General features: G+C 38.0%; 2 protein-coding genes across 3 annotated transcripts; one reads left to right on the forward strand and one right to left on the reverse strand.

Moving 5' to 3' along the window:
• Positions 1 to 2,527: 2,527 nt before the first annotated feature.
• On the reverse strand, positions 2,528 to 20,037 carry LOC126824206 (histone-lysine N-methyltransferase KMT5B-A). Its single transcript, XM_050553391.2, has 8 exons — positions 19,961 to 20,037; positions 18,755 to 18,892; positions 16,527 to 16,689; positions 14,989 to 15,101; positions 13,248 to 13,434; positions 11,905 to 12,041; positions 10,742 to 10,908; positions 2,528 to 9,946 (listed from the first exon to the last, which is right to left on the reverse strand). Exons 2-8 carry the CDS (start codon positions 18,889 to 18,891, stop codon positions 8,667 to 8,669), a joined length of 2,184 nt encoding a protein of 727 aa, XP_050409348.2. The 5' UTR covers position 18,892; positions 19,961 to 20,037; the 3' UTR covers positions 2,528 to 8,666.
• Positions 19,551 to 23,678, forward strand: LOC126824961 (uncharacterized). 2 transcript variants are annotated; one of them, XM_050554424.2, is made up of 5 exons: positions 19,558 to 19,704; positions 20,258 to 20,341; positions 21,184 to 21,451; positions 22,466 to 22,591; positions 23,530 to 23,678. In XM_050554424.2, the coding sequence occupies exons 1-5, from the start codon at positions 19,700 to 19,702 to the stop codon at positions 23,653 to 23,655; spliced, it is 609 nt and encodes a 202-aa protein (XP_050410381.1). In that variant the 5' UTR covers positions 19,558 to 19,699; the 3' UTR covers positions 23,656 to 23,678. The 2 variants fall into 2 exon arrangements, with proteins under 2 accessions (XP_050410382.1, XP_050410381.1); XM_050554425.2 differs by lacking the exon at positions 20,258 to 20,341 and having other exon boundaries at positions 19,551 to 19,704.
• The last annotated feature ends 3,496 nt before the right edge of the window (positions 23,679 to 27,174 follow it).

Genomic DNA, 27,174 nt, shown 5'->3' on the forward strand with positions numbered 1-27,174 from the left:
ACGGAAGGCCTGACAAGGACAGTTGTATAGTCGTTAGGATGGGCCGAAAAACCAAGGTCACGTGTACACATTGGCGTGCACGTAAAAGATCCCTTAACAGTTGCAATTCGATATGAGTAGGCCGTAGTGCCGCTGTCCGGGCAAAATGTCCCTCATAGCACACTGGATGGTGTTTGTTCGTCTTCATTAGCCTAATTCGGAGCAGAACAGTAGGACGTTAAACCCCATTTCATTTCTTCTTATATCTCTGTAAAAGATGACTACCTTCAACATGTGACGTCTCATCACGGGGCGTCAATCATTGGCCCAATGGCCTGTGCATTGTTTACATAAGACGTTACTGGTTCGGGCAGAACACAGGCACTTGAAGGGATTAAAATAAAACTTCTTACTACTGCTTGACAATATATTATAGTATCTTACTAAGAAGTTTTATTTTAATCCCCTCAAGTGCCTGTGGGGCAGAATGGTGACTTTTTAATACCCATTTACAAAAAATAGGAAATAATTTTTATCTACAATACGTCGAACGTCTTTATTTATATTTCTAATACATAATATGTCGGTGGAAAAAAGTTAATATTTGTGGCTCATTAAGTCGCATCGATGTCATCCTTGTCAGTGATTGTAGAGAACATCAGTAAAGGCCGTATCTATATTTCGTTTCTTTTTTTTTATGCTCTTGGTGGCCTTCACCAGTAAAGACAAGCAAAACGAAATTTTGAAGCATAAAAACGAAATAGGACCTGTGTTTTAATCCGATTCAATCGTGAAATGAAATGAAAGGGGGTTTAAAGTCCTACTGTTCTGCTCCTAACCTGGGCTAATGAAGACGGGCATACGCCATACAGTGTGCTATGAGGGAAATTTTGCCCGGGCAGCGGCGCTACTGCCAACTCTTATATCGAATTCCAACTGCCAAGGGATCTTTTACGTGCACGCCAATGTGTACACGGGACCTCGGTTTTTCGTCCCATCCGAACGACTAGACAGCTGTCCTTGTCAGGCCCTCCGTCCTGCATCACTGACAAGGGGAAACCACGCCGGAAAATCAGGATGAACTTTCTCAGCCAATGCAGGGATCGAACACCCGACCTCCAGGCTAGCGAGCCAGCGTCTTACCCACTTAGCCACGTGATTCCCGATTCAATCGTACCCAAGAGATACCGTGGTATACATCGTAGAACGAACGGAACAAGTCTGTGAGTCAGGTTCTAGCTTGTCAGGGGTTTTATTCTATTCACAGGAAAACATTTCAGGTACAATAGGTTTATTACCAGGAACCTTATTTATATAATAGTATACAATACCATGCGGTTGCTTAGTTACCAGGCTAGAAGTGAAATTAACAACTAAACTCAAGTGAGTTCAGAAGCCTACTTTTTCAGGTGACTAAACTGCAAGAATTCTGGACCATGTATAAACCTGAAGTATTCATTGATTCGAAAAAAGATATTGCCAAGAGAGAAGGAGAGAGAGAGAAGGGGGGGGGGGGGCAGGTAAAACCACTCGACACAAACTAGGTATATTTGGGACTAACATACGATTCAATTTAATTCAATATAACGCATGCGCGTAGGGGGTTGTAGCATTTGTAGGAAACCCAGGAGGTTAGGCAGGCGACCCAACTCCGTGACACGTACAACCGAGGAATCTAAACCACGCTACTTGACTCAATGACAGACTTTATGGGCCAACACGCAAACGTTAAACATCTGACCCCCCCCCCCCCCACACACACACACACACACACACACACAACAACTTACAAGCCTTCGTATTTGGGGAAGGGTTGTCAATGACAGGCACCCCACCCGGCAGCTTACAAGCCTTCGTATTTGGGGATGGGTTGTCAATGACAGGCGTCAGGCTTTATGATCCAACATGCAAACGTTAACCAATTGACCCCACCCTCCCCCCCAAACAGGCAGCTTACAAACCATCGTATTTTGGGAACGGTTGTCAATCTGACCCAGAACAAACCCAAGCATGTCCGATTTGACTAGTTATATCGTAGTCTCTATCATCCAGAAAAATATTCTACGAACCTCCGTATGTTGAAGACTAGGAGGTTCTGGGTAACCGAGACTGGTTATATCGGAGCTTGGCACGCGCGGACAGTGTTAATGCCAATACCTGTGTGCGGTAGATACAGTATGTATAATAGGACATTGTGGACGAGTTAGGGATAACTCAATGGTGTGCAAAGTTCCTTTAGGACGTCCCAGACATCATCAAATCTCTACGCACCATAGTGAAGAGGGATATTTTCATGTTCCAGCTTTTAAGCTTATTAAAATATGGACGGCCAGGAACGCTGAAAGGACAGCGTCCGATCAGAGACCGTTCATAAAGGAACTATCAGTTACTATGGTATGCGGAGATTTGATGAAACCCGGAACCAACTACTTGCTGGTATACCCCTGCAAGACTCAAAGAATAAACTTTTTATTTGACAAGTTTCGGATGAATCTTTCAAAAAATTCCATACCATATTATATTAAACACAGAACAAACAATACCAGCGTGTTTTTGTCGTGTACACGAAAAACCATGTTTATAGTTTAAACAGTAAAGTTATTAATTTAAATTTTTAACAATAAATTCATGTCATTTTAACATTCAACATAATAACAGAACTATAGAAGGAAAATATCATTTTCAAGTCATGCTACTTTCAATTCATTCAATCTGAGCAAAATACAGATCTATGTTTTGTTTCGTTTTTTATACTTTCGATGGCCTACAGTACATGCAGATCTGACTAGTTATACTGGGAGGTCGCGTAAGGGGTCATACGAGCGGCTTTTGACCCCATGGCGTCAGACATTGATTAATCAATCAGCGTTGACATTTCTTGGGGTTTACCCACAGTTCCGCGCAGAGCACGCCAAGAACTCGCCGTAACAGACCGTTTCATTAGCTTATTCCTTACATCAACTAGAAAGCCTGTTATATAACAACTCTTCCAGATCCTAAAACGAAATTTTGAACTATAAAAAACGAAACGAAATAGGATCTGTGTTTTAATCAGATTGCAATTCATTAAGCTACAAAACAAAATATCCTACAGATAAATGAAATGTTTACCAGTACTTAAAGCCTCCATGCGTCGTTTGAATTAACCGGAAAGTATCAAATGATGTTCAGAGACTTTAATTTGATATTAATGATCGAGAATAAGTTTAAATTCAATAATTTACCTTCTTTGAAAAGATACTTAAAAATCTATTTCCCCCTCAGTCGAGATCCTAACCTATATTTATAGATTAGAAAAAAAAACTCCCATTAAAGAGAGACAGAGAGAGGGTTAACTTTCACAGGACACAAACTAGGTCATTTCGCGACTAACATAGGTTCAATTGTATTTCAATAATTCACTTGTGCGTTGGGGTCTATAGCTGTGGGAGGAAACCGGAAAACCTGGAGAAAACCCACAAAATGAAATGAAATGAAATGGGGTTTAACGTCCTACTGTTCTGCTCCTAACCTGGGCTAATGAAGACGGGCATACGCCATACAGTGTGCTATGAGGGAAATTTTGCCCGGGCAGCGGCACTATCGCCTACTCTTATATCGAATTCCAACTCCCAGGGGATCTTTTACATGCATTCCAATATATACACGGGACCTCGGTATCTCGTCTCATCCGAAGGACTAGACAGCTGTCCTTGTCAGGCCCTCCGTCCTGCATCACTGACAAGGGGGAACCACGCCGGAAAACCCACAAGGTTTGACATTCTTGTCACGTACAAGCAGGGAATCGAAACCACTCCACTTGACTCAATGACAGACCTTCAACCACCCAACCCCGCTACGGTCTGTAAAAACTAACTTCGGTATATTATTCTGGTTTTATTCACCCCCACCCCCTCGTGAAAGTGTACTGATGGGTTTAATAAGGCAATTTGTCCTGGACATTAAAAATATTTTTCTTCCAAACAAAATAAGTTCAGTGGGTCGAATAGATGACCTGATCATGCTTGAAGGGATATAGCTTTAAGAAATTATTTACGGGAGGACAAACAGAAAATATAAATTCAAACTTAAATTAATTAGGAATCAACTTCTCAAAAACTTACTAGTGCATGATAGTAATGAAACTGGTCCTCTCATAAAATTGAAAAAATAAAACAGTTATCTTTGAAAAATTCTTTGAAAAACTAAGTACGCCTAAAATTAAGCCAATTCTAAAATGATAGCCACAGTCGACACAGATGTATGGCCCCGAGTTCACAAAGTATCCCGAGACTTAGAGTCAAGAATTAACTCAACTTTCAATCACTGTTTATGAGAAATATCTTTGATCTAGAAACACAAAACTTAGCACATTGTTTCTTATTGATGTATTTGATACATTAAAACAACAGATGTTTTAATAACGGCTATATTTTAGTTAACATAAAGCGAACCATTTTGAGTAAATTCTTTAACTTAAAAATACATTATGCAAGAGCTAAATCTGCCTATTGCAGGTCTTTCTTTAGGTCTGAAATGTTTTCTAAATTATTAATTAGACATTAATTAACTGATCCAGGCCACAATCAACTCTCGATGGCATCAGATTTCTCTGATATTAAATAGATTAGAACAGTTCAGCCATATTTTGATTTAATTTAAAAATGGAGGAGCGAGTCTTAGCTTCGAACAAACGGTACGGTGGTCGAAATTATTGCACACGCCTTGTCAAACCTTCAAAGGCTAATATCTTCGCTCGAAATAAAGTCATTTTCGAACTATTGTAGCAAGAATGACTAGCTCGTTATCTGAATCTCCCATAATGTATGTTTAAGTCCGAGAATGTTTTATGAGAGAGAGAGAGAAATGGGGTTTAACGTCCACTCGACACAAACTAGGTCATTTCGGGACTAACATATGTTTTTTTAATTTTATTTCAATAATTCGCTTGCGCATAGGGGTCTTTAGCAGTGGGAGGAAACCGGGGGACCCGGAGAAAACCCACGAGGTTGGACAGGCGACCCTACTCCTTGTCACGTACAACCGGGGATTCGAAACCACGGCAGTCGACTCAATGACAGACTTTATGATACAGCGCGCACACGCTAACCATTCAGCCATCCAACCCCCCATGTTTTATGAACTTGGGGCCAGGTTTTCGCTGTGAATACTTGTAGTATATATGTATAAATACATGACTGGACATAGAAATTATGATGACGATACAAGAATAATTTTTACTCCACATCTCAAAATTCTTACAAAAATAAAACTTTAACATTTTAACAAGAAATGTTCAATAATAAATTAATCAAATATAATTTCATTTTTTTCAAGTATTCTTCCTTTAAACTATACATGTACGTGTACATACAGAAACTTCACTTGAAAAAAAAAATCTTTAATTGTATGCCCTCCAAATCCCCATTCCCCTTACGACTTCAATCTCAGTTTCTCTAATTGTAAACAAATATATTTACCCTAAAATACCCTAAATAATAAAACACACTGCTGTCATACCCTAGATTTTTTTTATTAACTTATCTTTCTTGGACTTTCACAATTTAATTTCGATAAACTAAGGCTTAGTGTAATAACTTCATTAAAAGGTCAATTGAACTGGCCCCGAGTTCCCAAAGCATTCTCAGACTAAGTTACTCAAATTTACTCAAAATTGTTCACCTTAATTTAACTAAAATATAGCCTTTTATAAAACTTTTGTTGTTTTACTGTATCAAATACATCAAAAAGAAACTATGTGTAAAGTTTTGTGTTTCTGGATCAAAGATATTTCTCATAAACAGTGATTGAAAGTTGCCTAAATTCTTAACTTAAGTCTGAGAATGCTTTGTGAATTCGGGGCCCGGACATACACAGGTCCAAATAAGCAGCGTTTGGATTAACCCTCACTAATCCTTTATACAACAATAATTTGAAATGAAATGGTGTATAACATTCTACTGTTCTGCTTCAACTGGAATATTGACTATTGAAGACGATCATGCCTATGTGTACACAGGATCTGTTTGTTTTTTTTGTCCCATCCAAATGACTAGACAGCTGTCCTTACCAGGCCCTCCGTCCTGCATCACTGACAAGGGGAACCGGGATCGAACACGAAAACTCCAGATTATCGAGCCAGCGTCTTACTCACTTAGCCACCATGGCTCCCTTTTTATCAAACAACATTGCTCAGTATTCCATGATATTGTGACCTGTGTGTATTCCAGTTTAATTAATAAATGGTTTTTTTTTCTTTGAGTAGCGTTTAGTAACTGGGTAGATAAATAAACTATAAACACATACTTATGGAAAATATCTACTTATTTATTTATTGAAATAAGTAGATATTTTCAATAAGTATGTGTTAAAGTTTACTAAATGATTGCTTGATAAAGACCAGAGAGAAGATTGGTCTAATTGTTGCTCAGTTATAAATTGTAATTGAAACGTTGCTTAGTAGTAAACAGTAATTGAAACGTTACTCAGTAATGTTACTCAGTAATTGAAACGTTGCTTAGTCATAAATAGTAATTGAAATGTTGCTTAGTAATTGAAACGTTGCTCAGTCATAAACAGTATTTCAAGCGTTGCTTAGTTATAAACAGTAATTGAAACGTTGCTCAGTTATAAACAGAAATTGAAACGTTGCTCAGTTATAAATGACGTTGCTTAGTTAGAAACAGTAATTAAATTTTGCTAAGTTAGAAACAGTACTTGCAACTTTACCCAGTAATTGAAACGTTGCTTAGTTATATATAGTAATTGCAACCTTACTCAGTAATTGAAACAATGCTTAGTTATAAACAGTAATTGAAATGTTGATCAGTAATTGAAAAGTTGCTTAGTTATAAATAGTAATTGCAACAGTGCTCAGTAATTGAAACGTTGCTCAGTTATAAATGACGTTGCTTAGTTATAAACAGTAATTAAATTTTGCTCAGTTATAAACAGTACTTGCAACTTTACCCAGTAATTGAAACGTTGCTTAGTTATATATAGTAATTGCAACCTTACTAAGTAATTGAAACGATGCTTAGTTATAAACAGTAATTGAAATGTTGATCAGTAATTGAAAAGTTGCTTAGTTATAAATAGTAATTGCAACAGTGCTCAGTAATTGAAACGTTGCTTAGTTATAACCAGTAATTGAAACATTGCTTAGTTATAAATAGTAAGTGAAATGTTGCTCAGTTTTAAACAGTATTTCAAACGTTGCTTAGTTATAAACAGTATTTCAAACATTTCTTAGTTATAAACAGTAATTGCAACATTGCTCAGTAAGTGAAATGTTGCTTAGTTATAAATAGTAAACTGTATTCTATAGAACTGTGTATTATTAAACAGTGCCACCTATATCATCCCTTATTACGTTATACACTGGTGAAGTTAACTAGAAATAAATAAAACAGGGTTTAACGTCCTACTTTTCTGCACTGACTGGGCTGATGAAGACAGGCATTTGCCATACAGTGTGCTGTGAGGGTAATTTTGCCTGAACAGCGGCGCTACAGCTTACCCCTTATTTCGAATTCCAACTGTCGACGAGTTCTTTTACATAAATGATTCCTTACCATCTAAGTGACTAGATACTGTTATTGTCATGCTCTCTGGGACAAGATTTGTCAGTGATTATGTCATTCTGCACACAGATATTACTACATACTTCGAGAATATATCTCTGACCTGAATGGCTGCCATATAAAAAAATTGGAATACTATTTTGTAATGCGGTTTTATTCCGTTTTACATCTGTCAAACACACCAAGACCAAAAAAACCCTTTTCAATTTTCATTTAATGGAAGCAGAATCAATATTTTCCGAAATTCTCGAAGTATGCTTACTGTTTTCGACTAAAATTGCTGATTTAGGACTTAAAATGTCGGTCAAATAGCTTAGTGTCTGTTCTCAGACGGAGCTAACTGTAGACAGACAGCCTAAGTTTAGTATGTGATTGTGTCTGTGGAGGTAACAAGGTAAGTGTGCTTAGTCGATCCACAACAGTCAAGGGTTCTTTATGTCAATATCTACACAGGACCTGATTTCTTGTCTTATCCGAATGACTAGACACTGATTATTGTAAGGCCCTCTGTCCTGTACCACTGACAAGTTATGTGTGCCTAGTCGATTCACAACAGTCCATGGTTCTTTCTTCTATTACGTACAAGCCAATGTGTATTTAGGACCTGATTTTTTGGCTCATCCATACGACTAGACACTGTTCATTGTAAGGCCTTCTGTCCGGCTCCACTGACAAGGAAGGTAGGTGTGCCTAGTCAGTCCACAACAGTCCAGGGTTCTTTTACGTCCATGCCAGTATGTTGTGTCATCATTATTCATAGGCATAACAACAACTGAAAATCATGATCAAGTTTTTCAGCTAAAACAGATTGAACCCCTGACCTCCTGTCAGTGAGGGGAAACCATGCCAGAAAATCTTGATCAACTTTCTCGGCTAAAACGGATTGAACGCCGGACCTTCTGTCAGCGAGGGAAAACCATGCCAGAAAATCATGATAAAGTTTCTCGGCTAAAACGGATTGAACCCCAGACCTCCGGTCAGCGAGGGGGAAACCATGCCAGAAAATCTTGATAAACCTTCCCCGGTTAAAACTGCTCGCATCTCATGTCAGTAAGAGGAAATCCTGAGGAATTTTCTAGAAATAAGTTAATCATGTGAGTCACGTCAATATCAAGACAAAGTTTATCACAATATTTTAGGAGGTAGAGGTATACTGATGGAATCACTCCCGTATTTAATTCGTAGCTTAGTTGGACCCGGATGTGACTTGTTTATGGGATATAAATTAGGCATTGAATGTTCAATCGAGTAAAACTTGCCAGTTTTAATAAACGATGATTTGCCATTTTTGATTTTGTTGTTGGGTAATTCAGTCTTATTGTTATTTGTGATGTAATGCTTGGCTGAAGATATGTACGGCGACTTTGAGTCATCGATGTCGTCACAAAATTTAAAATGAACACTCTGAGACCGGAAACTTCGATTGGCTATTTCCTGTTGTATTATAGGATCTTTCCTGATTTTAATTGTTAGTTTTGGCACTTTGGCTCGCGATGTGTGATCACAGTAGGACTCGTATCGTTCCGTATGTAACATATGTTTGCCGTTCGGCACCACCTGCTTCACTAGGTCTAACTTCGGCAACTTTTCACGACTGCTTGAGGTGTCAGTTCGCGTCACGTTAGCCTCAAGAACGGGCATATCCTGGAAGTTGTGATTAGCATCAATTAAAGGACTCGTATGAATATCACTAACAGTTTCCAAATGAGGCGGGGAGGATGACTTGGATGATTTTTCAGTCACTTGGTCAAATTCTTTGGATAAATTATAATTTTTGGCTACTGGTAGTAGTTCTTCAGGACCACCAACATCTGAATAACTTCCTTTCCGGAATCTAGGACTATAACGGACTGGCTTTGGAGATTCTTTTCGTAATTTTGATTTAGCTAAAAATTTAGGCGTTGCTGGAAACGGATCAAGATACGAGCATCGCTCAATTTTGTTTTTATTGTAAGCTGCGAGGACATTCATCTGACCCTTTCGTTCTCGATTTTTCTTTTTTCTGCCCCTTTTTTTATAACCGTTGTTTCCCTGCTTATTGGTCACTTTATGAAAGACTTGTGGATTCCTGAGTTGGCTTGATGATAAAGATTTTTTGTCTAGACCTTCTCTTGATATATACGGAGGATCGTCAGTTGATGGTATTTCTTCTGGAGGTACTTCTGAACCAGATGAAAAAGAGTTTCCATCATCCCTGGGGACTTTACCCAAATGAAACGTGTTTGTTTTTTCATCTATGGAATAAGGAAGTTCTCGTTCCAGAACGACTTTCGGATCAGGTAATTCCAATCCCTGGGCTAGAATGATTTCTGCATCATATCTTGTGATTCCTCTACGTTTTAATTCAGCTGCCTTTAATAGGTGAGCTGCCGTTTCCAAATATTTCGCTCGACTGTCCCAGGATTCTGTAAGACAAGAAATATTCATTATTAGTTTTGTAATAACTGTATTTTTATAAAGTGTCCTGAGAAATGAAATGAAATGAGATGGGGTTTAACGTCCTACTGTTCTGCTCCTAAACTGGGCTAATGAAGACGGGCATACGCCATACAGTGTGCTATGAGGGAAATTTTGCCCGAGCAGCGGCTCTACGGCCTACCCTTATATCGAATTCCAACTGCCAAGGGATCTTTTACATGCACGCCAATGTGTAAAAGGGACCTCGGTTTTTCATCCCATCCGAGCGACTAGATAGCTGTCCTTGTCAGGTCCTCGTCCTGCATTACTGACATGGGGAAACCACGCTGGAAAGTGTCCTGAGAGGTGAGGATATTCAATAAATAGGGGTCAATAACGGAGAGAGAGAGAGATTGACCAATCCAGCTAGTTAACAATATTTTGAACTGAGATTTAGGTTTTAAACATGTATGTCCAATGCAGTGGATGCTGATTGTTGACAAATTGTTGATGGAATTGAATCATTTTGTACTAATGTTTTCATAATCAGCAGCTTAAACATATATTATACAAGAACTAAATCTGCCTATTGCCAGTCTTTCTTTAGGCCTGAAATGTTATCTAAACTATTAATTAGACATTTATTAACATGACAAGACCATAATCAGGGTAAAGCGAGGCTAAGCTTTAACAACCAGTACGGTGGTTACAATCAGTGCACATATCTTGTCAAACCTTCAAAGGCTAATATCTTCACTCAGAATAAAGCAACGTGAATTAAATTTTCAATATATGCATCTTACCATTAGCAGAACACATAAAGCCGTTAATATTTGGTTGTTTTAATTCGGGTTGAGTTTTAATTCTGTTAAGACGATCATCGGTATCACGTAATTTATATCCCCTATCTTCACTTGGGTCTGTGATCAGCTGAAGTTTATTCTGGGGTTGAAATGCTCCCACCTGTCGTCTACAATACAAACAAGTCATGTAAGACACAAAATACATGACAAAATTCGGGTCTGATTAAGATTTTGGGTACCCTTGTTTTTTTCCGTCCCATCTGAACGACTAGACAGCTGTCCTTGTCAGGCCCTCCGTCCCGCAACACTGACTGCGTTTGTGGAGCTGACAGATCTATATTTCATTTCGTTTTTTTCATACTTTCGATGGCCTCCACTACATGAAGATCTTGCCAGTTGTAGAGGGAGGTCAAGTCAACGGTCATACCAGCGGCTTTTGACCCTATGACATCAGACATTTGATTAACCAATCAGCATTGATGTGTTAAGTGGGCTAGCCACAGTTTTGTGCACCGCACACCAAGAACACGCCGTAACAGACCATCAACCTCAGATCAACCAGACGTTAAATTATATAACAACTCTTCCAGATCCTAGTGTAGTAAAGACAAGTAAAACGAATTTTTGAACAATAAAAACGGAACAAAATAGGATCTGTGTTTTAATCAGAATGGGGCTATAGGTACTGTAAGGCCTGCTTACAGTAAAACTTTCATATGGAAAAAAGTTAGGGAGAAATAAAGGTATTTTTAAAAGACCAACAAAATTTTTTAGATGCAAATTTCTCATCAGTAATTTTTATTAATTAACGAATGTCCATGATAAATGTACAGTACAACCATAGAAATAAAGTTATCCTTTCTCATCAGTAATTTTTATTAATTAACGAATGTCCATGATAAATGTACAGTACAACCATAGAAATAAAGTTATCCTTTTTCTAAGACACTGCTGCGTCATATAAACAGCTCAATAATTAACCGCAGTAACTCTATAACAGGAGCCATGGTTAAAAGTGGGTAAGACGCTGGCTCGCTAGCCTAGAGGTTGCGTGTTCGACGATCCATGCATTTGTCGAGAAAGTTCATCAGGATTTTCAATTTACATGATCATGTCAGAAACACTGTTTACTTTCATTTTGCAGAAATAAAATTATATTTTACCTTTCACATGTTTCACATTCACAGTAAGAATTTTTATCACCAAAAAAATCTTCACCATAAAGACAAGTTATTTCTTCTCCTTCATCAATATCTCTTAATGCTTTAACACAAGCCGTGTCTCGACCAGTTGATACAAACTACAAATATAATAAAAACATTACTTAAAGGCTCAATACCACTCTTGTTGTAACTGAATAATATGTCCCAATCTTTATTCTAGTCAACAATTTGTACTATTTTACAATATTCCAATTAATTGATGATACAAATTTCATCTTAACACACCTAATTTAAAACATTGGAAAAATTCAACTAAATGATTTGAAAAGCCTAACGTAAACCTTTTCAAATGTGACTTGGATTTAAAAATATTTTGGAACCCTCGGGACAAGTAAAACAGGATTTAATGGATAATTTACACAACAAGTAAGACACTTAAACATCTAGTACTTAGAATAAGGCTATTTTTTATTTTCTGGGGCTGTCAAGCCGGCAAGTATGTTATTGTCCCTTTAAAGATACATTTTGGGAGATTAGATAAAGATCTGACAATTCTCTCTATAATAGTTAAAATCTAGATTATGTAAAGGCAGTTGGCTGAAAATTTCAGTCAAATTGATCCACTATGAACCGAGAATTTAGCGATTGAATTATACGCCTAGCCTTGATCATAATTACTAAAGTTGGTACCTAGCCTTGATCATAATTACTAAAGTTGGTACTATAAAAAACACAGTCTCGATTATTCATTTTTTTGATTTAATCATCAATGAGCGTTCCAACCCAGTGAAAATCCGACACATCAGATGACATCAAGAGTTGATTATGGTTTGGATGAGTTAATTAATGTGTAATTGATAATTTAGATAACATTTCAGGCCTAAAGAAAGAACTGCAATAGACAGATTTAGCTCTTGCATAATGTATGTTTAAAGGAGCTACATGTAAATCGCTATTCTTTGACACATAGAAATGGACACAAATGGGTCACAACGCATACATTAATGCAATATGAATGTATATGAACTGATTTACATTCAATCATTTCTGTTTTTACTGTAATTTCTAATCAGTCCTGTTTGGCCAAATACGTGAAGAGAGAAAATTGAATGGCAGTCTCTGGCGTCTGGTTGTTCCAGTCTACTCCAGTAGTTTCCCCTTGTGGGGCATTTTATATTCAGTATTTAACCTTTGATCTGACTTAATTTTACTTAACAATATACATGTTCAGGTTTGGGATATGTATCATTATACATGTTCAGGTTTGGGATATGTATCATTATACATGTTCAGGTTTGGGATATTTATCATTATACATGTTCAGGTATACATGTGCTAATTACCTTACAATTAGGTCTACAATCATGATTTATAAAGGCTGCTGGACCTAACCAAAGCTGGGCACAGTTTTTACGGCAGGAAAACATCACACTAAAATCATTTTTCCCAGGTTTAAGATATGAAGCTTCCTCTGCTGGTGTTAATTCTGCAATACATCCTACCAACATAGGAATCTTATCATTCCTTTTCCTGAAAATAAAACAACAATTATTCAACAATTGAAAAAGATATTTTATATTAAACATACATTATGCAAGAGCTAAATCTGCCTATTTGTAGGTCTTTTTTTAGGCCTGAAATGTTATCTAATATTAATTAGACATTAATTAACATACATGTATCCATACCATAATCAACTCTCGATGTTGATAATCGAGATTTTAACCAGATTAGAACAGTTTGCCATTTAAAATTTTAATTTAAAGATAGGAAAGTGAGGCTAAGTCTTGTATATACCAGTGCCCTGGTTAATTACCACAATGCACACATCTTGTCAAAACTACAAACAGTGATAACTGGGCTCAGAACAGAGTAATTTGATTGAAAATTTAAATATTTTCATTTTACATTGTCTATTTTTGAGCAATTATAGCAAGAATGGTCATCTCTTTATCTAAATCTTACATAATGTATCTTTAAAACAGATTAACAACAGTTATTGGTACAGGGCCAAAAATGGTTTCATGTCCACATACCATAAACTATCGGAACCATCAGTTTGGGACTAAAATGTGGAATATACTTATTCAAATAGAAATAAAATGGGGTTTAACGTCCCACTGTTCTGCTCCTATGCTGGGCTAATGAAGACGGGCATACGCCATACAGTGTGCTATGAGGGAAATTAAGCCTGGGCAGCGGCACCATCGCCTACTCTTATATCGAATTCCAACAGCCAAGGGATCTTTTAGGTGCCTCAATGTATACACGGGACCTCGGTTTTTCGTATTATCCGAAGGACTAGACAGCTGTCCTTGCCAGGCCCTCCGTCCAGCATCACTGACAAGGGGGAACCACGCCGGAAAATCTGGATGAACTTTCTCGGCCAATGCAGGGATCAAACACCCGACATCCAGGCTAGCGAGCCAGCGTCTTACCCACTTAGCCATGTGATCCCCTATTCAAATAGAGAGAGAAATGGGGTTTAACGTCCACTTAACACAAACTAGGTCATGTCGTGACAAACATATTGTTTAATTTCATGTCAATAATTCGCTTGCGCGTAGGGGTCTTTAGCCATCATTATTAGATCGATCTGTGCAGAAAAGTTGGACATTAAACCCCATTTCATTTCCCTTCCACTCTGCCATTCAATCCCTCAAAATATCATCTTCAATAGAATTCTTGATCTTGCTTTAAATACGTACATCTTATCAAGGCCTTCACGTAATACCCTGCATATTTCGGCACTAATTTCGATTGGGTAAAAGCCCAGCTTGTGAGCCTATCACATTCCTCGATCGTCACGCTTTCAAACTAAAATGTCTACCTGTGATAATCGAGTTGCAAAGTTAAAGGTTCGTTTAATGTCAAGGTTTCCGTGGAGGTCGCTATGTCACAACTTCTCTTTGGACGCTACTGTTCACGTGTCTGTAGATAACATACTGTAGCTATAAGTTTGGGAATTGTAAAGTAATCAGGCAACGTCCAAATGTCGCAAAACTCGCAACATGTCAAACTATACGAGGGTGAAACCTCTTGTGGAAGTATAACTATTAGAGTTGTCTAATGCTGGCAACTTACCAAGCTTTGGTTGAACAGATTTTTCCTCCGATCTGACCTTCAGATGAGTATCTGTTGCACTGCATTAATTTAAAACCGGCATGGACATCAAACATACGGAAATATCTATAAACCTAAAATAAAACAATATATATTTTAACGATTTTAATCCTTTAGATTTAATAACTGGATAGAGCAATAAACTATGACACATACTTATGGAAAAACATTTACTGATTTATGTATGCATGCTTTCTGATTTGTTGTTATTGCTTGTCTATATATAATTGCCCTACACATTTGTTATTGTACTTGCTTGAAAACGTTGAGAGAATACTCTTCGAAATGTCGCCTAAATAAATCAGTAACTGTTCTTCCATAAGAATGTGCTATAGTATATATTTTAACCTGAATTTTAGGAGAGGTATGTACTGATATCTAGACAGATAACAAACACTAAAGCGGTAGACACATTATCTCAGTGGTTCTCAACCTTTGTTTGCCAACGCACACTGACACACCTGGCTAAATATATATGAAAAGTTTCTGAATTTTGCAAAATAAAAACATTTTAAGTCAGACGGAATACAACCGTACACAGAGACTATAGTCATAGACACATAGAATGACTCAAACTAAATAAAGAAAAACACAGCTATGAACTTATCAGTAGACACAAGTGAATATTCAATTGGGATCACATGTTTTTTTTACATTTTCTTAGCGTGCCGTTCAAAATTTCGCGGCACATGATTACACATGGCGGCGACCATGTCTTCATACAATCATGTGATTTCTCGATATGAGTGGTGATTGGCTAATGAATTCTACAATTCTTCAGGGTGGCAAAAGAAAAAATACCATAAATTTAAACATTAATATGTCTTTCAGTCAATGTTCACCTGTGTTGGTCCACACATTTGGAGGCCATAGAAAACATAAGAAAAGAAAATGAAAATTTCGATAGCTGTATTTTAATTCAGACTGGCAAAAAACATACCTAAGTATGTATCTAAGTCAAGAAATACCTGTCCTTTCTGAATTACTTGCAATTTAGGGTTTACAGAAATGAAATGAAATGGGGTTTAACGTCCTACTGTTCTGCTCCAACTGGGCTAATGACGATGGGTATATGCCATACAGTGTGCTATGAGGGAAATTTTGCCTGGACAGCGGCACCATCGCCTACTCTTATATCGAATTCCAACAGCCAAGGGATCTTTTAGGTGCCTCAATGTATACACAGGACCTCGGTTTTTCGTTTCATCCGAAGGACTAGACAGCTGTCCTTGCCAATTCCAACTGCCTCAGGATCTTTTACGTGCACACCAATATGTGTACACAGGTCCTCAGTTTTTCGTCCCATCTGAACGACTAGACAGCTGTCATTGTCAGGCCCTCCCTTCTGCACCACTGACAAAGGGAAACCAAACCGGAAAATCCAGATGAACCATCTTGGCCAACACTGGGATCGTAACCAGCCACCACCAATCTTGCGTTGTGACCCAGCATCTTACCCACTTAGCCACCGTGGCTCCCTGAAGGATTTACAAACTTACATGTTCTTTAAATGTTTTTTGCTGAAATTTTGATTTGATGATGTACGATGATTTACAACATTCGACACCAATCAAGGCTCTGTAACTTTTCTCGTAATTCTGATGCTTTATAAAATCTTCTACCACACCCTTCAGTTCTTTCTTACTTTTTAATGGACGGTGTCTGCAAAATAAAAAAGTATTATTGATCAATTGCAGATTTGGCAAAATGAATGAAACAGTGTTAAATAAATTAAATTAAATGGGGCTTAATGTCCGAACTGGGCTAATAAAGACGGGCATGCACCATACAGTGTATTATGAGGGAAATTTTGTCTGGACAATGGCGCTAAGGCCTACCCTTATATCGAATTTTAACTGCCAAGGGATCTCTTATGTGTATGGCAATGTGTACAATAGACAGTTGTTCTTTCAGGTCCTTCCTCCTGCACCACTGACATTGGGAAACCATGTCGGAAAATCTTCATGAACTTTTTTAGCCAACAACAGAAAAAATGAAATGAAATGGGGTTTAACGTCCTACTATTTTGCTCATAACTGGGTTAATGAAGACGGGTATACGCCATACAGTGTGCTATGAGGGAAATTTTGCCCGGACAGCCGCACTACGGCCTACTCTTATATCGAATTCCAACTGCCAAGTGATCTTTTACGTGCACGCCAATGTGTACACGGGACCTCGGTTTTTCGTCCCATCCGAACGACTAGACAACTTTCCTTGTCAGCCCCTCCGTCCTGCATCACTGACAAGGGAAAACCACGCCGGAAAATCTGGATGAACTTTCTCGTCCAATGCAGGGATCGAACACCCGACCTCCAGGCTAGCGAGCCAGCGCCTTACCCACTTAGCCAACGTGATCCCCACCCAACAACAGGATCAAACCCTCGACCTCCAGTATAGTGAGTCAGCATATTACACACTTAGCCACGATGGTGTATCCAGGCTATATTGTGCCATAGAAAATGATATACATAAAACCACTGAAATTGGTTAAAACATTAAAAGCCTTGTTTCTGTTGGAAATGGCAATAGAGAAAAGAAATGAAATGAAATGGGGTTTAACGTCCTACTGTTCTGCTCCTATACTGGGCTAATGAAGACGGGCATACACCATACAGTGTGCTATGAGGGAAATTTTGCCCGGGCAGCGGCACTATCGCTTACTCTTATATTGAATTCCAACTGCCAGGGGATCTTTTACGTGCATTCCAATATATACACAGGACCTCGGTTTTCCGTCTCATCCGAAGGACTAAACAGCTGTCCTTGCCAGGCCCTCCGTTCTGCACCACTGACAAGGGGAAACCGCGTCGGAAAATCGGGATGAACTTTCTCGGCCATTGCAGGGATCGAACACCCAACCTCCAGGCTAGCGAGCCAGCGTCTTAACCACCTAGCCACCGCAATAGAGAAGTGTTTAGCCTCTAGTCATTCGGATGGGACAGAAAACAGTGGATCCGAATATACCATTGGCAGTCCCCATGTATGTTAAAGATCCATTGATAGTTGGCAATCAAAATAAGAGATGGTTATAGTGTAGCTTTCAAGACAAAATTTACCTTTGACTCTAGAGGCAAGAGAGAGAGAGAGAGAAATGAGGTTTAACATCTGCTTGACACAAACTAGGTCATTTCGGGACTAACAGTTCAATTTTATTTTGATAATTTGCTTGCACGTATGTGTCTTTAGCATTGCGGAAACCAGATTACTTGGAGAAAACCCATGAGGTTGGACAGGCGACCCTACTCTGTCACGTCCTTACTCTGTCAAAACCATGCCACTTGACTCAATGACAGAACTTCCAGGGCTAGAAATTCGTCATTTTTTGCGAGAATCTAAGAGGATTCTCATAAGAAAAATTAAGAAAAACTTTACGCGAATCTAAAGGTAAGCTCTTGCGAGAATCCTTGCGTGAATCAGATTCGGAGATTCGTGTGAATTTCTGATCCAACGTGCACACGTTAGGCTAACCATTCGGCCACGTACAGCACCAACTCTTAGAGACACACAACATGGTGTACACCCACGCTGCAGTAATGTAAAACCCATTACAATTCTGATACTAATAGTTGAAATTTGATAAACGAGTCCATCAAAAGATGGGCATCACAATTTTTAATGGTATGCGATATGCCAGGGAAGCATTGCTATGCCATGTGGGCTGTTTTAAAAATATTTTCTATCATTGACAAATAAAAAGACAACGAACAGGGGGGACAACTCTTACCTCAGATTCATCTTGTGGGTTTGGAACCCTAAATATGGGTCCAGAACTAAACTTGTTGCTAAGTCATCATTTTCTGACAGTTCTTTACATGTCATTCCCGTAGACGGAGTAAATCGGGAACTGTACGACCCTGACATGCTGAAAAGATAATTCATATTTGTAAATTAAAAATGTAAGCAGAATTGATCCAAGGGAGATAACTGCACATGAAAGAAGTACATTTTTAAAAATCACTAATAATAATGAGGTGTGTGACACAAATTCAAATGATCAGCTTTGATCAGAAACTTGTTTATTACCCGGGTTGCCTCACGTCACCAAGAAATAAGTAATTTTTCTGAAATTTTAATATGAGCAGATTTTGATCTAAATAAAGACAAAAATAGGTGACTTTGTCTTGTGGTGGACAAATATTTTATCATATAACATTTTGTCCAGTCTACTACAGTAGGCTACTAACTTTAATAACTAGCCTACTAGCTTTAGTGTGAGGTACAAATATGTCTAAAGCAATTAGCGAAAACCTGATAAGATAAATCTGTATAATTTGATAAATTATTTATATTGTAGCGTTTTCAGTACCGTTGCACTTCCTTCTCTAGTTCTACTTTTAATTTCTTGGAAATTTATCAGAAGAAAGGCTCTGTGTACGGTTTTAAAAGGCTTCATATTTGTTTTAAAACTGCTTTTAAAATTAATTAAAAGTTCTGGTATTCTAAGATCAATGTACTTATGACACTGCTCTTTTCTGAAAACCGGCTGCGAAAAATTATTATTACCCCAGTCAAGGCAAAATGTAGGTCAAGCAGGCTGGCTCTCGAGCTTCCGTTCTCCCTTTCTTTTAATCGAAGTTCCCCCCAAAAAGTCTAGTTTGCAAATCAACAGAAATAAGTTGATTTTACAGTTAGCATTCTCCAAATTTACCCAAGTGAATTATGAAAATATATGCGGTAGGCAGTCATAAATAATCTTTATTTTACACGCCTAGTAATATTAGTCGCAAATAATTTTCGATGGCTTTCAAATGTCAATGGCCCATTGCTTCGGTAACCTACGCGAAAGAATCAAGACAATCACCCGTGCAATATAAATACTGTTTGGACAGCTCAGTCAAGATAATCTAAACAGAAAATACCCATATTTGGACTGAATTATGATTCTTTATACGTTCATGTATCGATGTAGGTCATCCATATTTGAAATTACCTGAAATCTTTGCACAAAACCCTCGATAAAATTGATGCATTTGTAGAAATTGGAAACAATATGGCCGCTGCTAAAAACTGTCAACACAACGGGGAGAAAGTAGTGCGGTAAATATTTGACCAAATTTTGAATGATTTTGAAATAGATTTCTAATGTTGATATAGAAAATTTGTTCTAAATCTTGTACATGAGTAAAAGAATTTAATTTGTGGCTGTTTTCAGTGACTTTCACGATTATGTGTATTTTGGCGAAACCAAATTCTTTTCGCGCAGTAATATGTATATTATTTCCTAAAGGCGCATGAACAGCAAAGGTGTTCGTTCACTGTTGACGGCCCTGAAATTAACGCACCTCAGATTTAGATCTACCAGAGACGTAACGTAAGTCAAATAAATATATTTTATAAAAATATATATATATATTTAGTATTTAAATATTTTAAAAAAATACTTATGTTGTCTTTGTTTCTCTAATTTCATATTAATTAATTTGCGAGCTATATGTTAACGAAAATTAAAGGTATTTATATAACTTAATCAGCCATTTCATAAATTAATTTTTTTTATCATTTTTTATAAAAATTGGTTTTTATAATAAAACCTATAAGTTAACGGGTACGATATACATCGAATTCCGAGCGGTCAAAAATATTAAATTATGGCCCCAAACACGAAATAGCCAATTAGCATAGCCCATCATTTTATTTTTTATTTGATGGAATTTGTGACAAAAATAGGTCGTTATAGCCTTCTTTAGAAAATGTGAGGGATGTAGAAATTAAAAAAGAAAAGAAAATTAAACACGTTGCTTATGCTATATATTATGTATTATATTATTTTCTGGAGAGTAGGCAACATAGTTTTCCGACGTGGTTTCCCCTTGTCAGTGGTGCAGAACGGAGGGCCTGACAAGGACAGCTGTCTAATCCTTCGGATGAGACGAAAAACCGAGGTCCCGTGTATACATTGGAATGCACGTAAAAGATCCCTTGGCAGTTGGAATTCGATATAAGAGTAGGCGATAGTGCCGCTGCCCGGGCAAAATTTCCCTCATAGCACACTGTATGGCGTATGTCCGTCTTCATTAGCCCAGTATAGGAGCAGAATAGTAGGACGTTAAACCCCATTTCATTCAGTCAACATAGATCTATTAAGCCTGTTCCCCATTTCATTTTCAAATGAATAAAATATTGCTTAAAAAATATCGTTTTCGTCTCTCCTAGATCTGTGAAGATGCCATCTAATGTAGAGATTAAAGCCAAGGTAGGTGATTTGGAGAACATGAAGCGAAAAGCTAAAGAAGTGAGTGGCAGTGATGGGGTTTTAATTGTTCAAGAAGATACGTTTTTTAATGCAACCACTGGACGATTAAAACTCAGACAACTCCAAAATGAGAAATCAATGTTGATATTTTATAATCGCCCGGATCAAACGGGACCTAAATTTTCGGAATATCATATCACAACAATAGAAGACCCGGAAAGTTTAAAGGTACGTGTAATAAATTTAAAATATCATGATACATCCAACAGGTGCGTGTTCTATATATATATAATGGACGCTATGGAACATTTACCATTTCGGTTAGACAATAAAGGCCTTGATAGTGTTCCCGTTTATGTCGAACTCTAACAATGTTACAAAAGCCAAGCTTATTCTTTAGTCTATTTAGGGCGCCACGATGACGTGATATCTACTGTTATTGGGTGTTAAATGTGATATCTACTGTTATTGGGTGTTAAATGACGTAATATATACTGATATTGGGTGTTAAATGACGTGATATCTACTGTTATTGGGTGTTAAATGACGTGATATCTACTGTTATTGGGTGTTAAATGTATATAATTAAACATACATAATTGCACACTGATCCGCAGTGAATATTTGCTTGGCCGCGACAATCACTGATAAGGATGACATTGATGCGGCTTAATGAGCTAGAAATATTAACTTTTTTCCTGCGACAAATTAAATTCTAAAACATTTTTTGTATATATTGGAAAAATAAATAAAGGCGTTTGACGTATTTGTAGTTAAAAATTATTTCCGATTTAGTGTAAATGGGTATTAAAATGACTAAAATGCAGCATTCTCTCCGAAGCAGTTATGTCTTATGTACACAATGCACGCGCCATTCAGCCAATGATTCACACCGCGTGCTGTGACGAGCCCGTGTTAAGGCAGTCATCTATGACAGAGATTTTATACGAGACTCGTAATTCTCTGTGAAACAGATTGACATAATTGCTAGGGGGTTGGATGGCAGAATGGTTAGCGCGTGCGCGCCGCAACATAAGGTTTCGATTCCCCAGTTGTACGTGAGAAGTAGGGTCGCCTGTCCCACCTTGTGGGTTCCCTCGGGATCCTTCGGTTTCCCCCAATGCTAAAGACCCCTACGCAAAAGCGTGTGTTAGTCCCAAAGTCACCTAGTTTGTGTAGAGTTGTGTAGTTTTTACCCTCGGTATTAAACTGGAATTTTGTAATTGTTTTTCTTTGTGACAGGTTACCCTAGGAAAAGCTTATGGTATTAAAGGCGTAGTGAAGAAAAAACGGTTTTTGTTTTTAGTGGATCAAACGAGAATTCATGTTGATGATGTAGAAGGCCTCGGCAGTTTCATGGAATTAGAGGTTGACATCTTTGTATTTTGTTATTCCCGCTCTCAGCTACAAAGCTTTTGACTTTAGCAGAGGGAGGAAACCAGAGATAACCCACGAGGTTGGACTGATGACCCTACTCCTTGTCACGTACACGCGCGGAATCGAAATCACGCCATTTGATTGGTATGATCCAACATCCCATATCAGTGAGTTAAGCTCTAGCTCCGCTAACCAGGAGTTCCCGGGTTGGGTAATGGTGTTGGTCGAGAACGTTCCTGTGAATTTTCTGGCTTGTTTCCCCTTGTCCATGAGGTGGAATGGTTGGACCTGGTAAGAAACAGCACCTTGCCATTCCGATGTGACGAAACATCGAGGTTGCCAATTAGCATTTGAAATAGACCGTAGCGCCGCTGTCCGGGCAAAATTCCCCCATAACACACTCTATAGTGTATGTCTGTCTTTATTATGCCGGTTAGTGGAGAAAAATAGGACGTTAAACCCCATTTCATTTCATCTGCTAGACCATTGTCACAGTGGCTCAATGAATAAGATGTCCAACCGCATGGGCGGGGTATTGATTCCCCCGGTTGTACGTGACATGGAGTAGGGTCGCCTGTTCAACCTCGTTGGTTTTCTCCTGGTCCTCCGGTTTCCTCCCACTGCAAAAGACCCCTACGCGCAAGCGAATTATTGAAATAAAATTGAACCATGTGTTAGTCGTGAAATAACCTATTCTGTGTCGAGTGGACATTAACCCCCCCCCTCTCTCTCTCTCTCTCTCTCTCTCTTCAACCTCGTGGGTTTTCTCCGGGTCCGTCGGTTTCCTCCCACTGCTTAAGACCGCTATAATACGCGCAAGCGAATTATTGAAATAAAATTGAACCGTATGTCTTTCCCGGAATTACCTAGTTTGTTATTGAAATTGATTACATTAGAATTAAATTGTATCCCATCCATTACCCTTTCAGGTGGTCATGAAAGAAAATCAAACTACGGAGGAGGGACAACAAATAGCAGAAGATCTGATGAAAAAACTGGACATTCAAGAAAATTCCTTGATAACCGGGGCTTATATGGATCTTTTGTTAAAATAAATAATAATAAAAATAAACAATGACATGGGGTTTTACGTCCTACTGGTCTAATGAAGACGGGCATACGCCATACAGTGTGCTAAGAGAGAAATTTTGCCCGGACAGCGGCAATACGGCTTACTCTTCTATCGAATTCCAACTGTCAAGGGATCTTTAACGTACACGGGACCTCGGTTTACTATGAGGAAAATTTACGCTAAGGCCTACTCTTATATCGAATTCCAACTGCTAAGTGGTCTTTTACGGGTATGCCAATATGTACACGGGACCGCGGTTTTTCGTCCCATCCCAACGACTATCCGTTTCCGCTTGTCAGGTCCTCTGTCTTGCACCACTGACAAGGGTAAACCAGTCGGTAAATTCCGATGAATTGTCTCGGCGGATACCTGGATCGAACAGGGGACCTCCAGGTTAACGAGCCAACGTCTTACTAACCCAGCCTTTTGCACTACGTTTATGTACCAACTGGGCTGATGGAGACGGACATACGTCATACAGGTGTGCTATGGGTGAAATTTTACTCGGACAGCGCAGGGTCGTAACTAGCTTAGGGCAACGAGGGCGGGACAGAAAGTGTTCTCAGGGGGTGCTGTAAAACTGACGGACAATGTATATCTATTGTTTTTATGGTCGACAATTTTTTCACGGGCCTGGGACAGCAGTGTTTCCCCCTTCGTCGAATTCAAAATGTCAAGGATTCTTTTACGTTCACGCCACCTCGTGTACACGAGACCTCGGTCTTTGGTAAAATCCGAACGACTAGTTATTGTTTTCGCTCAATCCGAACGACAGGTTGTTTTTTTACGATCCGTAGGACTAGTCGATGTTCCTTCTCAAGGAAAAACAAACCTGAAAATCCCGAGGTACTTTCTATCCGGGACCCCCTGATTAGTGAACCAGCGCCATGCTCACTGAGCGACCGTGGGTGATATATAGTCCCATCAGCTGTCAGAGATGCACCATGCATGAAATATAAACGAGGAATATTGTTTTATACCGTGGATACAACAGCGGGTATGAGATGAGACAAGGCGTAAAAAATAAAATAAAAATTATCATTTACAGCATGGTTATCTAACTTTGACTGTTTTTATTCGTCACAGTATATAAGTTTTCACTGAACAAGTATTTTTTGGCTGTGTATCCAAATCTAAGCTACATTTTATTATACCATTCGCGAATGTAAATATCACAGTTAAAACACAAAAGCTCCAAGTAGGTGTAACCGCTCATCTGTCGTTAGGTTTATATGACGGGCCGTATCTTATTATATATTAAAATAATAATCTTCCAGTTCGGTGAAAATGTCTACAATTGCCCGTCGTTCAACGTCCCCTGCTGCATCACTTAGAGCTCCAACGTGGCCATAACAAAAGTTCAATCTTAATTTAAGATCAAATAGTATACTTCAAATAGAAAAATCTGCGATCAACCCGATGTAGCGTCGCGAGATGTAAACAGAGTTAGCGCTAACCCTAACAGACCTACCCGTAACCCAATTCCACAATCTCGTCAACAATCACGTGCCCTAACCCTATTTACACTTCGCGACCCCTGAAGAAATCAACAGTTGGCCTTGACTTTTATCTTTTACCGCGATGGTACTGCAAGAAGTGACCAACAAGAAAGGAAAGCTATGTTATATAAATATTCATATTCGAAACATCATACCTATTATTTCAATGTTCATAATAATTTGACAAAATTATGGATAATTGAAATTTTGACCAAAGGGCTTATTACCTGTTGATTCAATGGCGGCGTACATTTTATGTAGTGCTGGATAGTGTCTGTATTTTAAGTTGTTTAGTGGTTTCCTGTGTGAAATAGCTTTATTTAACGTCCGCTTCCAACGAAGTGATATCGCAGAAATGAAATGAAATGAAATGGGGTTTAACGTCCTACCGTTCTGCTCCTAACCTGGGCTAATGAAGATGGGCATACGCCATACAGTGTGCTATGAGGGAAATTTGCCCGGGCAGCGGCACTATCGCCTACTCTTATATCGAATTCCAACTGCCAAGAGATCTTTTACGTGCATTCCAATGTATACACGGGACCTCGGTTTTTCGTCTCATCCGAAGGACTAGACAGCTGTCCTTGTCAGGCGTGATATCGCAGATATGGTCTCGTGCAAGACACTGCGTAATATACAGTATTATAGATATTGCCCTCGTACGTGCTAGTCCACTCTACAATATCAATATATTACTTAATATCCGCACTCGACCATTAAACTACATTTATCACCCAATAAGAACAGTAGATATCCTTTGTGTGATAACTTTCATATTCTACTGAGCGATATCTCCTAGGAGTTATCGTTTTTAATGTATACCAAAAAATTGTATTTATTTATTTGTGCGTTTAAGAAAGGGTTGAGTGATAAATAAAATCTACCCGTCTTTTTTTATATCAAATTATATCAACTCTTCGTCGATAAAGTAAAAAAAAAATTATGACAAAGCTTCGTTCTTTTTTTACATTATCGACTTGTGTTGATATTTTTTGATATTTCAATTATCCATAATTTTGTCATTTTTTTTTATGAGATCACTTAAATTTTGTATTTTTCATATGTTGAATATCTATTAAAATATCTTTCGTTGTTGGTAATTTATTGCAATATCTTCAATACTGTGCAAAATTACGTATGTTCATTGAATCAATTATTGTTTATGGGTTATTCATGCATAAAATATTATTTTAAATTATTGATCGGTAAATGATGTATATTTAATATATTAAAAATACAGTATGTAAGATTTAGATAAAGAGCTGGCCATTCTTGCTATAATAGTTCGAAAATAGATAATGTAAAATATGGATAATTTAAAAATTGCATTCAAATTACTCTATTGCGAGCGAAAATATTAGCATTTTGAAGATTTGACAAGACGTGTGCAATAATTTCAACCACCGTACTGGTTGTTCGAAGCTAAGTCTCGCTCCTCCATTTTTAGCTTAAATCAAAATATGGCTGAACTGTTCTAATCTATTTAATATCGGAGAAATCCGATGACATCGAGAGTTGATTATGGCCTGGATATAAGTTAAACATACATTATGCAAGAGCAAAATCTGATTATTGCAAGTCTTAATTTAGGCTTCAGATGTTATAGAAATTATAAATTAGATCTTTATTTAAACAACAAGCCCAAAACCAACTCTGTAGACCCACGGATGGCTCGGCTACAGCTCGGATTTAAATAGGATTTCACTTATTGATTAAATCAAATAATGGCGCACCCTGATGAAAATACGTCAGTTAGATCGAGGCTAAATGATAGAGTGTACTTAGCGAGTCCGCTGTAAAACGTTTCCGTATGACATTGAAAACTTTACTTGATAATCGAGATATGTAGGTGGAGTTAACGCCTGTCAATCAAACGATAGGCCAAGGTGAAGACGTATTTCGCTACCATTTCTAGTCAAATATTACAACGATGATAACTATGTTCAGAATAAAGTAATTTGACTGAAATTTTCAATATATTCTTCTTTCATCATCTTCTTTTG

This window comes from Patella vulgata, chromosome 6, assembly GCF_932274485.2.
Source record: "Patella vulgata chromosome 6, xgPatVulg1.2, whole genome shotgun sequence".
Classification (NCBI taxonomy): domain Eukaryota; kingdom Metazoa; phylum Mollusca; class Gastropoda; family Patellidae; genus Patella; species Patella vulgata.

What these genes read in the sequence shown, in the direction of transcription:
- LOC126824961 (XM_050554424.2), top strand. An exon ending in AGATCTACCAGAGACGTAAC is followed by an intron (nt 20,342 to 21,183) that starts GTAAGTCAAATA and finishes CGTCTCTCCTAG; the next exon opens with ATCTGTGAAGATGCCATCTA. An exon ending in GCAGTTTCATGGAATTAGAG is followed by an intron (nt 22,592 to 23,529) that starts GTTGACATCTTT and finishes TTACCCTTTCAG; the next exon opens with GTGGTCATGAAAGAAAATCA.
- LOC126824206 (XM_050553391.2), bottom strand. Translation starts at nt 18,891, where the DNA reads ATGTCAGGGTCGTACAGTTCCCGATTTACTCCGTCTACGGGAATGACA. An exon ending in ATTGTAGACCTAATTGTAAG is followed by an intron (nt 12,042 to 13,247) that starts GTAATTAGCACA and finishes TTATATTTGTAG; the next exon opens with TTTGTATCAACTGGTCGAGA. An exon ending in GAATGTGAAACATGTGAAAG is followed by an intron (nt 10,909 to 11,904) that starts GTAAAATATAAT and finishes TTTGTATTGTAG; the next exon opens with ACGACAGGTGGGAGCATTTC.